General features: G+C 44.0%; 1 protein-coding gene across 14 annotated transcripts in view; it reads right to left on the bottom strand.

The window, feature by feature from the left end:
• LOC133383184 (uncharacterized) overlaps positions 1 to 8,887 on the bottom strand; it is a 139,546-nt gene extending 130,659 nt beyond the window's left edge. For 13 of the 14 annotated variants that reach the window (XR_009762204.1, XR_009762205.1, XR_009762201.1 and 10 more), the window contains exon 1: positions 8,722 to 8,887. Coding sequence is in view for 4 of the 14 variants with exons in the window: in XM_061623369.1 (XP_061479353.1) it covers positions 8,722 to 8,865 (144 nt within the window). In the remaining 10 variants the exon portion in view is untranslated. Of the gene's footprint in view, positions 1 to 7,949; positions 8,497 to 8,721 lie in introns of those variants that run through there. The other variant, XR_009762206.1, reaches the window with a different exon arrangement.
• Between the last annotated feature and the right edge of the window lie 7,294 nt (positions 8,888 to 16,181).

Here is a 16,181-nt window from a genome sequence, read left to right as displayed (position 1 = left end):
AAATGTTTATTTGGAGGTAAAGACCAGGAAATATGTTTATTCATCTTCATGATAAGGGTTCAAAATCTCCAGATGGTCTAGGTGGCACTGTTGATATACACCAGAATATATGGGCTCATTACAAGGTTTCTGAATTTTGCTGTGTGCGTATATTCATGCACAGATAAGTGAACAAGTGGCTGCAGGGAAGGGGTACCACTCACCAGAAGAAAGAAGGGACAGGGAGAGGAGAAGCCGTAGGGAGATTGGCACTATGTGGGCACCCCAGCGGCAGGGCTGGATTGGCTCCGCCTATGAGTCCACACTGTGCCGACCTCCTCACCGCCTCACACATCCTCCTCTCCCTGCTGGTAAGTGGCACCACTTCTAAGAGGGCAGGTGTGCACTGCCACCCCTCCCCACCAGCCAGTCCTGGATGAGTGAAATATCATGGGGGAATTGTGCATGTCTCCATTGTCATTCAATTCCATCTAAACATTTCAAGGGATATCCCTACAGGTTTTTCCAATGAAATCTTACAGGAAGCTTTCACCTATCTCTGTGCAAAGATTCAGGCTCTCTGCTCTAACGGTCTGATACGTAAATAAATGTTATGTCCTAATATTTGCTTCTGCTCGGAGGTCATCCCAGTGACAGTAAAAAGCTGAAATGGAAAAACAAGAACTGCTGACTCTCTGCATGCACAGAGGTGACCACACTGCACACTTCATCCAAACTCTTATCTGTAGCAAAGGCTTCTTGATCCCTCTTCTTGAGAATTGGTAGGCTAAGGATCCCAAAATTGTGGCCACATACATATGCCGTGAAGTTCCAGTGAGTCAATTAGCTTCTGCTTTTTTCTAGTATCAGGATCCCTTATTCAGAGCACAGGGATTAATAAAGATTTACATTTCTGCTTTCTTTTAGATCAGGCTGTGAAGGAGAAAGGGAAGCCCACATTCCCTCTGATAAGCTATATATTATACTGTTGCTAAAAATATTCTCTTTGTCAAGAGAAGAGTAAAAAAAAAAACTATTCAGTGCATTATCCCATATCCCCCACCCTTAGCTAAAGATCAATAACTCAGAATTTAGAAACATTTGGCATTAGCCTTGCAAATCCTATAAACTATACAGTTTAGGATATTATACACACACACATACACTTTTTATTTAAATTGAATTACATAAAGTTCTGTGTTTTTGGAAGAGCAAGATAATGAAATGAAGAGTTCACTATTATGGCAATGCACATCAACAATATTTCAAATGAGTGTAGAACCAAACCATGAAAAGTTTCGTTTTATGCAAAAGTTTTAGCTTGGAATACTTTCCTAAGTATGCTTTGAATTTGTTTAAAGGAAACTTACTTTCCCCATAAAACGATTTGATTGAGCACCACTAGTCACAGCCATGTCACAACTGAATAACTACTGTTAACTGGGCTAAGTATCACTGCGCGCGCTGCGCACACGCACGCACGCACACACACACACAGAGCTCTTTGATACGGGCTGATCTTTCCATCCTTCAATGAAGCACTGATGCTCTTCACCAAAGGTCCACAAGTTCTAACTCCAAACACTATGTCCTTGAAAGAAATAATGTTGAACTAGCCCACATAGCTGCAATAAGCAGCTGCTTTTAATGCCCTTGAGATAAACCTGGGTGGCAAATTTGTGGCAAATGGGCCAAATTCGTTATCTGGCCCACCAAGCCACTGTGGTTGACTTGCTGGCTCCTGGTAAACACAGGCACCACTTCTCTCTCTGATATGGCACAATAATTAGAAGGTCTTATTGGTCAGGAAATAGGAGTACTTCTTCCTGTTTTCTCAGCACTGAGACCTCTCAGCAAAAGTCCCGCACATGACAGTAAGAGAGGCATCTTTGCAAGGTAAGCAGGTGGGATGTTCTAGTAATCATGGTGTTCAAGTTGGACATGAGCAATTGGACTAAAACAATTTTATCAGCAAATAACCATGCAAGATCATCACTGCAATCTGTAGCTGCCATCTTGGAACACATGGAACAAAGCAGCTTGCAGCGATTCCAGTGACATAATTATGGCAGAGAGAGAGAGAGAGAGAGAGAGCAACATTCTTGCCCAATGATACTTAATAGGCCTACAAATGGGTTTTATAGTGTTCATTTCCAAGATGTTGTGTGTTGCGAAACTTAGTGCCGGGATTAACATTCAGAAATCTGAACGTTTGGCTTGAATTTGGGGAACCCCGCTTCGCACCCGGGACTTACCAGTTGCGGGGCGTGTTTGCGGCCCAGGTGAAGCCTGAGCCTCCATGCCTGGAGAGGGCAAGCACGCCGGCTGGGGTGACGCAGTAACGGCATGCTTCTAGAGGGGGCGGGGCATATGAGCTTATTTAGGCTCACGCCATCTGCCCCCTCTCCCTCTTCATAATCACCATAACTTAGTTGACAGTGATCCTTTTTCAAGTGTCAGTGCCACGCTAATTGTCACCTCTGAGACAGAAGTTGCATTTATTTGAATTTAGTCTCGTATCAAAAACAAAGCATATGGCATTTGTTGTATTAAAGAAGGACATGCAAACTTCTGCATGGAATTGAAGGTCTAGCAGATTATAATGTGGCTTGATGGGAGGATAGGAATAACAAGGAAAGCCAGACTGTTTATAAGGCTCTTATCCTAATTCCAGGATCTTAGACTTTACTAAAGCAGGGACTGCCTTGACAGGATTTTAGATTCCTGTTGACATAGAGGCTGCCTTTTAAGTTCCAGGCAGACTCTTTACCCTTTCCTGATGATTTTGTAACAACAACAACAACGACAAAAAACAACCTTCTTTGTTAGGATTTCTGATATCATTTACCTGCAGTCATATATAGCATGCAACTTTTATATTGGCACTTCTATTTTGATATCAGTTACTTAAAATCAATGTAGCATGCACATTTTGCATTTGAACATTTATTATTATGGTTGTTTGGAAACCCACTAGGAGAAAACTGCAGTGGGTCCAAATATTGGTGACAGCAGCATATCCTCAGTCTCTGTGCTTTAGGGGAACTGGATTAGCTGCCAAGGAATAGTAGTTGGTAAAGTGTACTTACTCATAAATGATTTACTTCCTTTCTTTGCAGAAGGATATGCACAGCAGTGAGATATTAGGCCGGAGGCCTTCAAGGGGGTAAGAGGAAGCCCCCAGCTTAAGCTGCTCAGGGACATGTGTCCCTCCCCAGTTAGACTTGAGGTACTACGAACTTCGCTTACTGGCTACCCGGTTTAAAGGGAGGTTTGTCTGTGTTATGGTGTTTTTCTTTTGGTTTCCTGATCCCAGATTCCAACTACCGGCTGGCCTTCAGGGCATACAGTCTTAAATCTGTCATAGTTATGGCCCTAGGATGCAGTGGGCAAATTACGCCTGATTCACAACCAGTCTTATTTAAGGGGTCAGGCAGTAACGGGTTCATACCTGATAGTCTAGGAACGGTGCTCTATGTTTCATTTAACATGGTGTGCACAGTTGTCAGAGCATTGCCTATGGACTGCTATATTTCTCGCATGGAGTGCTTCAGATCCTTCTGGTAGGGGGCAGTCAGGAGACAAGTGGACTCAGAAACAGTGGGGCACTATCTGTATGATGGGTTGTTCATTGGTAGGGCAGATTTTGGGGTGCAAGTTAGCACCTGAGGTCACAGCTTATAGTATGGATATGTAACTGGGGGGTTCCCTTGAAAACTGGGAATATGGAGGATCCTGTCCCATTGTTCACCTTTCTGGGTATCAAGATTGGCTCTTTGCCAGTGCTCTGTCACGGAACCAGATGGAGAGATTTCGCCACCTGAAGCCGTGGGCCAAGGCTTGGCCGGACGTGGTCCCGCCAGATCTGTGGGAGATTGGCAACTTGAGTCGGAGAGAGCGATAAGCCTGTCCATTGCGCCCAGTACTATGGCCAGCTACCAGAGAGCAGGTAGGGAGCTATTGGCTTTCAGGGTAGAAAGGGGTTACGTACAGCAGTGGCCCATCCCAGTGGAAGACCTCATAGAGTTTTGTGTGGAAGGCAGGAGGAAGGGCCTTGCCGTTAAGACTATTTGAGGTAGGCTCTCAGGCCTATCCTTTCTGGCCAAGTCCCAAGGTTTGCGGGACTTTTCTTATGACTTCTGACTTCTAAGATGTTGGAAGGGTGGGCAAGGGAACACCCCGCCACTTATGATCCTCGCTCCCCTATTCACCCAGAACTTTTGCTAGGGCTCTTGTCCCAATTTGAACGTATATGTTCATCGTCTTTTGAGGCCCTGCTTTTTAATGCGGCCGCACTTACACTGTTCTTCGGAGTTTTTAGGATCAGTGAGGTGCTGGCGGGGTCCAGGACTGACCTATCCTCCCGTGCCCCTTTTGCTGTCTGACTTTAGTTGGAGGGAGGGACAGGCTACCCTCCAGCTGTGCTGGTCAAAGACTGATCAGCGCAGGAGGGGACGTATGGTGGTGCTTTCCCCCTCACAGCTGCACGAAATTTGCCCTGTAGCCGCATTAACCAAGTTCTTAACAGTCTGTGGACAACAGCCTGGATACTTATTTGTACATAAGGATGGCCTCCCCCTTTCTAGATTTCAGTTTTGGGCGGTTACTAGGTTAGCCCTTGGGCATATGGGACTCGATCCCAACAAGTTTGGGACACATTCTTTTCATATTGGCGCAGCGTCTACGGCTGCCTGCTTGGGTTTTTCCCAAGGCCAGTTACAGTCCCTGGGCAGATGGCGTTCTACAGCCTATAGGTCCTATATTCGGCCTTTTTGAGGGGTTCAAAAAACCAGTTTGTGACTTGTTTCTGTCACTGTTATGAGTTTCCATTGTTTGTTTTGACAGGCCGCTGGAAGGGAGACGAAAGAGTGCACATCCTCCTCTGAGGCCATGGTATTGTCTTTTGGGCAGGCCGCAGGGCGGCAAAGTCGCATGTGGGCAAGCAGCTTGGGCTTAGCCGGTGGGCTAACGTGCAATGGTTGGGCCGCCGTGGGATGCGCTGGGACGTGCTCCTTCCAGCGCTCTTCCAGACGGCAGTAGTTCGGAATGCGCCACAGTTTTTGGTCATTCACCTGGGAGGGAATGACCTTGGCATGTTGAAGGGCAGAGCCCTTATTGAACAGGCGACTGCTGACTTCCAGGCCATTATGCAGTGCTGGCCGGGGGTACACTTGATTTGGTCCGATATTTTACCCCGTAGGCACTGGAATTATATGGGTGACCCTAGTGGGATAAATAGGACCCACAAAAAAGTAAATAGGCAGCTCCGTCTTGCTCTATTGGACTCTGGTGGTTTTGTCATTCACCATCCAGAGATAAGGCGCAGTAAGGTTGAGCTATATCGGTCAGATGGCGTTCATATGACCGATGTAGGTAATGATATCCTTTTAGAAGACCTGCAGAGGGGCTTGAAGGACATCTTGTCTGAATGTGGGGTAAAGGGTGACTAAACAGAGGTTTGTCCCCTTTCTGTGGCGAGGAAGTGCGGGAAAGGTTGAAGGTGAAGGGCAGCTAGGTGACACCTTTAGGCACCTTTGGAGGTGATAGGTGGTTCCGGAGGCCTGCAGCTCTGGGTTTTACGGCCTGAGGGCAGGATACGGGTCGCCTTTGGGGCCAACAGGTCTCATCCACCCGGAGTTTCATGGCACCGGGGGGCGGTGACTCAGGTTGGCCTCCCTACGCACAATTGGAGTGTGGTCAGGGCAAGGGGTTGACAGATTGCACCCCTTTGCCCGACAGGGGTTTGGGTCACCCGAATAGCTGCAAGCAGGCTTTGCCTGACTCACCAGTTGAATCCCGCACTTATGTTCCCCTTTGCAGGTTCATTGTCATAATATGAATTTGGTTTAATAAAGTGGCCCGTTATTTAACCCATCATATTGTGTCTGCGTCTTATTTTACCCCTGGGTCGCAACCCCGCTTCGCACCCGGGACTTACCGGTTGCGGGGCGTGTTTGCAGCCCGGGTGAAGCCTGAGCCTCCATGCCTGGAGAGGGCAAGTGCGCCGGCTGGGGTGACGCAGTAACGGCGCGCTTCTAGAGGGGGCGAGGCATATGAGCTTATTTAGGCTCGCGCCATCCGCCCCCTCTCCCTCTTCATAATTGTGGCACCCGCCCTACCCTCCCTCTGCTGCAGTGTGATTCATTTGGTCGCCTCCGGGGCCGAGTAGGAATTTTTGGCTTGCCTGCGTTTTAGCCGGCAGGTTTCTTTTGCCTACTCCATACTGTGGTTAGCAGGAAGGGCATTCAGGGTTAGTACGGGTGTTTTTTCTGTGGTTATTAGGTTGATTTGGCTGTTTGAATTTAATACTTAATGGTTGCTTTATTGAGGAAGTGCGGGAAAGGTTGAAGGTGAAGGGCAGCTAGGTGACACCTTTAGGCACCTTTGGAGGTGATAGGCAGTTCCGGAGGCCTGCAGCTCTGGGTTTTATGGCCTGAGGGCAGGATATGGGTCGCCTTTGGGGCCAACAGGTCTCATCCTCCCAGAGTTTCACGGCACCGGGGGGCGGTGATGCAGGTTGGCCTCCCTACGCACAATTGGAGTGTGGTCAGGGCAAGGGGTTGACAGATTGCACCCCTTTGCCCGACAGGGGTTTGGGTCGCCCGAATAGCTGCAAGCAGGCTTTGCCTGACTCACCAGTTGAATCCCGCACTTATGTTCCCCTTTGCAGGTTCATTGTCATAATATGAATTTGGTTTAATAAAGTGGCCCGTTATTTAACCCATCATATTGTGTCTGCGTCTTATTTCACCCCTGGGTCGCAAAGGGTTTCACGCTGACAGAGGATGTGAATCTGCCTTCTCTTGTTTGCCTTTTAGGGGTAAGGGATTAATTTTGATTCTCATATGGGCTCTGCCATCCTCTGTGTTGCTTGTAGCTGCTATTTGGCCCCCACCCCAGCATATCACTCAGAATGAGATTGCATCATAATGTGGCATCATTCCAAAGTGTTTTGTGGAAAATAAATGGTGTCCCCCAAGCAGCAGAGATGCCGCAGGTGTGACAGAAACCAAAATAACCCAAATCCCCCCCGACTTTGTCAACCTGTGAAGGATTATGAAAGTGGTGTGACCATTTCAATCTGCCCCAAAGGGAAAACATAGGCCAGAATTTCTACTCCCTTTTGAGATTTTTTTTTGTAGTTGACAGTTGTTTACATGTCAAGTGCTAAATGCAACAGAGCAGTGATAGCCTTTTCCTTAATTGAGGATATCAATGCACTATTGCCCTAATATAACAGCCGAGGCTAGACAGCCCTTCCCAGAAACAAAAGTCCAATAATATCTAATGATTTTTAAAAATGTCTATGAACAGAGAGGATCATTCCTGAAACAAATTGCTACTTTGTGTAGGTGAGTATACCCCAACTGACATTTTCTCAGTATTCATTTGTTTATACTTAAGCTAATCAATAATGGTGTATTGTTTATTTTGATGAATGCCATGGATCTTTTTCAGAAAAAAAACCCTATGACATTTGCTATTTGTCATGACAATCATTAAATGTTATTAAAACAAGAGATTTATCCTGTTAACAAGTTTGTTATACATATACAACCATACTAAAAGAAACACCAAGACTGACTGATTCGAATCATTAAACAAATTGACTCCATTGTGGTTCACAGTGATTAAGAGATTTCTAGTGTAATGTATGAGAGAGAATTCCTTATAGTGAAATAAACATACTTGATTTTATATTTTCATTAAGATTCATCTTTGTTCATTGAAGACTTGTATGGAATGTTTAGATTCACATGAACTTTGAATGCAAACTGAGGAAGATGTCATATGGATGAAATCCACAATTTTTTCAGAGGAAATTCAATCAAATATTTGAAGAGTTGAAAGAGAGTAGAGGCAAAGAGGGTAACTGCAACCCTAACAGTGCTCTCAATTAGGTAGCTTCAGTACGAGAGGGCACTGCCAATTAAAATGAACATAGTATGGCATGCCATCCCAATCTCCAAGCAGTGAGAGATCTCCAGGGGTCCTTGTGCTTGCCCAGGGTTTGGTTTCCTTGGAAAGAAGGTCAGCAGAGACTGTGGTATCTTTTAGGAAACATAATTTTTATTTCCACACATTCCAACCTGGATGGAGGGGTTCAAAGCAACAGCAGTCCAATAGATCTTTCTTTTCCATCAGGCTTTCAGGAGGCATCCTAAAGCCATGGTGCAGGGAGCCAGCCTCTCTGCATGTCTCCAGTCCCCTTTCCTCAGACTCAACTAAAAACACAATCCTCTCTTTTGGCTTGGGGGAGGCTTTCCTGAAGAGTTTCAACAACAATAGGATCTCCCTAGTCCATTCACCAGTTAATGGGCACTTGGCAGACCCATTAGCTCACCTGGCCACTCTATTAGATTAACAAAAGAGACTCATCTGACCAGCAGAGCAGGTTTCTCACCTCCAGGTGCAGGGTTCCAAATCAGAGGCTGGAAAGGGACTCATAGAAATCATCTATCTCAGCCCCCAAACCCATAACACTACACCCTTCCTTGACAAAGGTCTGCCCCAGACCTGCAAACAAACAGAATAATAATTTTTTCTATAAAGAAAGAACAGATACAGGTTAGTAAGACATTGAAATGTACATCAACAAGGGCATAGTCATAGTATAGTCGCATTCCCACACAAGTACAAAAACAGTCCATTCCTTTACAGCAAGTTTTCAATTAGTTGCTCTCTCTTTAGGCTTCCTCATCTTAGAGCTCCCAGACACAGTTCTGTATCCAAACTGCTTACCATATATATGTTGGTGCGTGTGTTCACACGGTCCAGAAAGTCGGCTGTGAAGCAGTTCCGAACAGAAATAATCCAGGCCAGGCAAAGTACTTTGTAAGAGTCTTTTACTGACACTAAACTTCTCAAACACAGTTCCCCTTCCATACAACATTCCCCCACACCAGAGCTGCTGCGAGTCCTGCTCTTATCAGAGCTGTTGCCCTTGCCAACCAGCTGCTGGCCTTGACAGACCTGGCATTCTCTCTTGCTCTGGTTAACCCTTTTTCTTCAGGTTTCTTTTTCCTCACAAGAACCTCTTTCTGTGAGACACACAGATAACACAACAGGCCAACAGCCCCCACCTGTGACTCACAGAAAGAAAAATACATTTATCTTATTTCATTTTTACAATACAATTTCAATACACATATATATACATATCATTTTGTTTCTTATTACTTTGATACAGTCTCTATTTCCATTTCAATTCTTGTTTTGTTTCTTTATTCATACAATTTATACAGCATTTCTGTTGACTTTATTTTTCTCAAATTCATTTATGTTTCGCACGTTGAGCATCTGTACTAGAGATTGGTATTTATCATCACTGAGTGGTTTCGTCATTATGTCTGCCAACATATGTTTTGTGTCACAATATTGTAGCTTGATGACTCCCTGATGTATGCAATCGCGAATATGGAAATATCTAACACTGATATGCTTAGTCCTTTTTGTATTAGCTTCCGATGTTGCTAATGCAATACAGGTCTGGTTATCCTCAAATACTGTTATGGGCAAGACAGTATTCACATGCACTTCCTGAGCAAGTTGTGTAAACCACTGTATTTCGTTACAGGCAACAGACAGGCCCACATATTCAGCCTCAGCACTGGATGTTGCTACAATAGCCTGCTTTCTGCTGCACCAATCCAGTACTGAACCGTGTAATCTAATTACAATGCCTGTTGTAGATTTTCGACTGGCTAGGTCTCCAGCATGATCTGCATCTACATAGCAGTCCATGCCACCTTGTTTTTGCGCTGACAGTATTAATCCCTTTGTTCTTGTGCCTTTCAGGTATCTTAGCACTCTTTTGACACCCAGCCAATCACGTTCTGATGGCTTTTCTACTTTCCTACACAATATGCCTACTGCATTGCATATGTCTGGTCTAGATACTTTTACAAGGAATTGCAGTTTCCCTATAATGTGTCTGTAGAACTCTGGCTTTTCATATGCTATGTTGCATTCTTCTTGCTGGAATGAAACTGTCATTGGTGTACTCACTGGATTGCATTCACTCATGCCACACGTCTCTAGCAGACGATCTATTTTCCCCATCTGTATTAAAGCAAAACCACCATCTGCAGTGCGTATGATTTCTGTTCCTAGATAGTGACTAACTGGCCCCAGGCGCTTTGTATCTACCTGTTGTTGTAGACTGTCAAAAAACTGTCTTTCTTCTGATTGTTCTGAGCAAATATATAAAATGTCATCAACATAAATAGCACAATATGTTTTCTTGCCATTTATGTTTTTCACATACACACATGTATCAGCAACACATCTGGTAAAGCCCATATCCTTTAACACTTCATCCAATTGTAGATTCCAGCATCGCGCACTTTGGCGCAAGCCATACAATGATTTATGTAACTTACAAACTAAACCCGGTGTTTCAACGAACCCTGCTGGCTGTTCCATGCCATGTAAATGTCTTCTGTTAACACTCCATGAAGAAAAGCAGTGCTAATATCATAGTGAAATACCTGCATTTGATTCATTGCAGCAATTTTAAGTAACATCCTGATTGATTCAAACTTCACTACAGGCGCGAACACAGTATCATAGTCGGTGCCATAAATCTGTGTGTAGCCCTTGGCCACTAAGCGAGCTCTGTGTCTCGTAACTATACCTGCACTATTTGTCTTTCTCTTAAATATCCATTTACAACCCACAGCCTTTTCCCCCGCTGGTAGTGTACAGAGTGACCAAGTTTTGTTTTTCATTATGGCATTCAGTTCTTCTTCCATCGCTGCCTTCCACTTCTCTTGCTCAGCCAGTGGTAACAGAGCAATATCAGCCAAATTAGAGGGATCCCTCTGTGTTCCCTGTGTATTAATTGAGGCTAAGACTTCTACATGGGACTGTTTTGCTACAGAACATTCCTTCACAGCAGGCTGTGCTTTGTTTATGTCATGTACCTGCATTATGTTTGCATCCTTTGTGGCATGTATGTACGTGGGCGTATTGACATAAAACAGTGAATCCTGCAATATCCCCTGCATACATATTTCATTGCCTTTCTGCACAATGCATCTATTTCTTTCAAAATACACTTTACAACCAAGTTGAGTTAGTTTTCTTACTGAAAGAATATTACATTTTAGATTAGGAACTAAAAGTACATCTGTTACTATTGTTTTGAGATTACTCAACCTGATAGTGCCCCTGGCAATCGCGTCCCGTGTCGATCCGTCGGCTAGATAAATCTTCTCTTGAACAGGCTTTGAAGTGTAAAACAAACTTGCGTCAGTAATCAGGCAATTTGATGCCCCGCTATCCAGAAGCCACTTAGAGCTAAGTGTTTTATTGTCCTCCTCAGTAATAAAGTTCACACTTGCTTTCTGCCATCCATAGTCCCTGTTTCTTCTTTTCTTACTCAAACAATGTTTTTGTATATGTCCCCAGGACCCACAAAAATAACATATTTTATTTTCTTGCCTGTTTCTTGGATACTTCTGTTGTGCAACTTCAGCCTCTTTGAACTCAGTCCTTTTACTCTCTTGTCTTCTGTTCCATTCCTGTTGCAGTTTTTGCTCTACAAAGTCCAAATTTAAAGTCCCATCAGGTAATGTTTCCATACTTGTCACCAAATTGTCCCATTGTTGATCAAATGATAAAATGATATAAACCATTTGAATGTCACTGTGATTCACTCCTCTATCTTGAAGATCTGTAAACAATCGACGAAATTCAGCAAGATGCTCACTCATAGTCACTTCATCAGTAAAACGCATCTGATAAAGTTTCCGCGCTAAACACAGCCGGCTCCCTGCTGTTTGCTGCACATGAGCAGCCTTTAACGTTTCCCACATTTGATGTGCAGTTGGCTCATTTCTTACGTGTAGCAGTTGAGTATCAGACAGCCCTAGAGTAATAAACGCTTTCGCTTTCTCGTCTTTCTTCATCCACACTGCTGATGGAGCGGCCGGAGGGGGATTTTCCACCACGTCATATAAATCTTCTTTGACCAGAACTGCTTTCATTCTCCACTTCCAACTGGTGTAATTAACTGCATTCAATCTCTCCATCGGCATCCCGGATGACAGGTTTATCGCCATGTTGCTCACTGTTTTACTTGCCTCTCTTTTGCTGCTTCCTTTCTCTTCAGCAACGGATCAGAACAGCACCAGAACCTCTTACTTTGGACCGTAAGCTGGGCCCATAACCCCTGTTGGTGCGTGTGTTGGCACGGTCCAGAGAGTCAGCTCTGAAGCAGTTCCGAACAGAAATAATCCAGGCCAGGCAAAGTACTTTGTAAGAGTCTTTTACTGACACTAAACTTCCCAAACACAGTTCCCCTTCCATACAACATTCCCCCACACCAGAGCTGCTGCAAGTCCTGCTCTTATCAGAGCTGTTGCCCTTGCCAACCAGCTGCTGGCCTTGACAGACCTGGCATTCTCTCTTGCTCTGGTTAACCCTTTTTCTTCAGGTTTCCTTTTCCTCACAAGAACCTCTTTCTGTGAGACACACAGATAACACAACAGGCCAACAATATATGGTTACCATATATATATATGGCCTGCCCAAGATGCATGCTTTCAGCCTGCTATACTTAAACTACTCTACTTAAGGAAAGGTGGACATGGTCAATTAAAAACATAGAGCACACCTAGAATTTTGCTAGAATATATTTCACCCCCCCCAGTTTTATCTTGTGCAAACTGAGACACTCCTCATGTCCATTGGAAACTATTCTGCAGAATAGTCATTTCCATTATTCCACAATTGTTTTTGGAGCTTTTTTTTAGTGTTGCAAAGTGTTGCTGTACTTCACATATTCACAGAAACAGAAGCAAAAGAAAATAATTTACTATAGGAAACTTCACTAAAATTGCAAAGTAAATCAAACATATTAAACATATTTAAAGTGACTATCTGAACTGTTTTAATATTATTGCTTTCTCCCTGCTAAAACAAGATCAGCAAAGCACATGTCTTGTTTCTGTTACATGGGATGATTGCAGATTTTCCACGCTACACAGCAAGTGGATTAGACTGTGAAAGACCAACCCAAATTCTGTTTGCATTTTGACAAATGTGTAGGGTAGGAGAGGAGAGAGGAGGTCAGGTCTCCTGCTCCCCTGGTGCATTTACTAGAGCTGCCCAATTTTCCTGCTTTTTAAAGTTTGATAGAAATATCTATTGGCTACAGGTACGTTCTTAAACCACAAGGTTTTTTGCCTATTAGTGACTTTCTCTGCTTTTTTAATCCAGGAGGTAAGAAATGGAATCCTGTGCATGTTTGCTGAGATTGGATGAATCATTTGCATGCTTACTGAGTTCAGTGGGATTTACTCCTCTGCAATCATGTTTAGGATAGGTAAAACTGACCATGGGGAGGGAGGCTTGGAGTGGGCAGGGGAAATGGAAGAAGGAAGAGGGGAGGGGAGGAAGAAGGGAGGAGGAAGGGAGATGAGAGGGGAAGGAGGAGAAAGACAGGTCTGATCATTTGCATGCTTATTGAGTTCAGTGGGATTTACTCCCGTGCAACCATGGGTAGGATTGGTAAAACTGACCATGGGAGAGGAGGAGGGGGAGGGGAGAGTATAGGGAAGTAGGAAGGGGGGAGGGGGGAGCAGAAGGAGGGGGAGGGGAAAGGAGGGGATTGGAAGGGGGAAGGATGGATTGGAAGGGGAGGGGAAGGTGTGAAAGAAGGGGAGGGAAGGAGCAAAAGGGAGGTGATGGGAGGGAGGAGGAGGGGCAGGTTTGATCATTTGCATGCTTACTGAGTTCTATGGGATTTACTCCCATGCAATCATGCATAGGATAGGTAAAACTGACCATGAGGGGAGAGGAGGGGGGAGGAGGGGATTGGAGGGGAAGGGGAGAGGAAGGGAGGTTGAAGGAAGGGGGAGGGAAGGGGCAAGAGGGAGGTGATAGGAGGGAGTAGGAGGGGAGGGCAGGTTTGATCATTTGGATGCTTTTTGAGTTCAGAGGGATTTATTTCTGTGCAATCATTCTTGAAATGGAAATGGACTGCCTTCAAGTTGATTCCGACTTATGGAAACCCTGTGAATAGGGTTTTTGTGGTAAGCAGTATTCAGAGATGGTTTTACCTTTGCCTTCCTCTGAGGCTAAGAGGAAATGACTGGCCCAAGGTTACACAGTGAGATTCATGGCTGTGTGGGGATTCAAATCCTGGTCTCCCAGGTTGTAGTCCAACACTCTAACCACTACACCAACTGGCTCTCTGCAATCATGCTTAGGATAGGTGAAACTGACCTGGGGAAGAGGCAGGAAGGGGAAGAGGAGGAAGGAGGAGGGGAGCGGAGGAGAGAAGATTGGATGGATGGGCACTGGGTGGAGGGAAAGCCCGTTTCCTTTCCAAAAGGAAAACATTGTGAACGGTATCATTCTTTTTCAGGGTTTTCCCCATCTTTTTATTCTACAGCAGACACATGTAGCCTCCCACCCAAATTTAAACCAAAGCTGTCCCAGGCCACATCCACACCAGACCTTTATTTCACTTTAGACAGTCATAGCTTCCCCCAAAGAACCCCTCTGGCCACAGGAGCTCTGCCAGTGGAATAGGAGTCTCCTCTCAGCACCCTTCACAAACTACACTTCCCAGGATCCTTTGGGGGAAGCCATGACTGTCTCAAGCAAAATAAAGGTCTGGTGTGGGTGTGGCCCCCTGATTAGCCACGCCCAGCAGCTGGGAGTTTGGCTTTTAGAACACTGACAGTTGGTTCTTACTGAGCGTGCCCAACATTATCACTGAGTTCAATGCAAACTTGCTTAAATTAATTAAAGATCAGCCAGGCATTTTTTTAAACTTTTAAACTTCAGAAGACGAAGGGCAGAGTATGGGGCAAGGTCAGTAATAGGATTACAAGTACTCTGTGGACTTGGCTGATTTTCAATGAATTTGAGCAGATTATGAGAACTTTCACAGAAAAAAGTCCAAAAGGGATCTGATTTCCCCCCTCTCTTTTTACACTTTGAACTCTCAATTCTCTCTGACTGTTTTGTGTATCACCATGAAAATTTAGAGGGTTGTTAAGCAAGTGTTTCTGAGTTCAGGACTATAAGTTTTGTAAGGTTTTGTTTTGATATATGCTTATGGGAAGCATCAGAATGGCATGGGCGGTATTTTCAATTTAACATTGTGGAATGTGAAAAATCCATGCTGACTATAGTATACTGCCACTCTTGTAGCTGTATAATTCATGGGACAGGGAAGCTCTGGGTTCCTGCTGGAAGGAAGGGCGGGGTATAAATAAAATAATAAATAAATAAATAAAAATGTCCAACTGAAAGACCTCCTGGATACATTATCTTTCCAAATGGAGGATTTATTTATTTATTTTTATTGCATTCAAGCAAACATGCAGTGCCCCACCTTACAGGCTATGAGACACAGTCTGGATAGATCTATACTATATTTGCCCACTAAGTAAGAAATTTCTAGAACTATTATTTTTAGCTCAGTCAAAAACAAAATTTTAGTGCCTGGTAGACATAATTGTCAGAATACATAGATTTATTATGGTTTTCTTTCTGTATAATAATGAGCTATAAATAAAGTGGACGTTATTGTAATTAATTAAAGGTTCCAAGGAAAAGAATTTAAATTTGTTTGTTTCAAATGAACCAATATGCACTGTTAGTATACAAGGTGCCCCTTGCTATTATTTTTGGCAAAATAGATTTCTTGCTGGGATAAGTGCTGCAATTGTAAATTTTAGATGAAAAGTGATTCTGATCAAGCAATGGGAAGGTGTTTTTTTTTAAGCAGCAGAGCAGCTTTCTGACAGCTGTTATAAATACTCAGAGATATGATAATAAGGATCAACTTTAAAAATAAATCATGGTAAATTATTTCTTCTATACATTGGGGTCAGAGAACATGCTAAGTAATTTGGAAGCAAGCTATGCTCAAATTGGTGGTACATTAATCCAAAGAAATGCGCCCAGGTGTTTTGCATAAAACGTGTGAGACACTGTTTTGAGTCTCTGCTGATATGTACAAGGATCAGGCCATCACAGAAGTATATTACTCTCTGATCACATATCCACACCATACATTTAAAGCGTTCTTACACCACTTTAATAATCATGCTCCCCTTCCCATCAAATCCTAGGAATTGTGGTCTGTTAAGAGTGCTGAGAGTTGTTAAGGAGCTCCCTCACACAGCTAAGTTCCCTTAACAGACTACAGTTCCTAGAAGTCTTTGGGGAAAGTTATAGAC

This window comes from Rhineura floridana, chromosome 4 (assembly GCF_030035675.1).
Source record: "Rhineura floridana isolate rRhiFlo1 chromosome 4, rRhiFlo1.hap2, whole genome shotgun sequence".
Lineage (NCBI taxonomy): Eukaryota > Metazoa > Chordata > Lepidosauria > Squamata > Rhineuridae > Rhineura > Rhineura floridana.
This window is presented reverse-complemented; position numbering and strand designations above follow the sequence as displayed.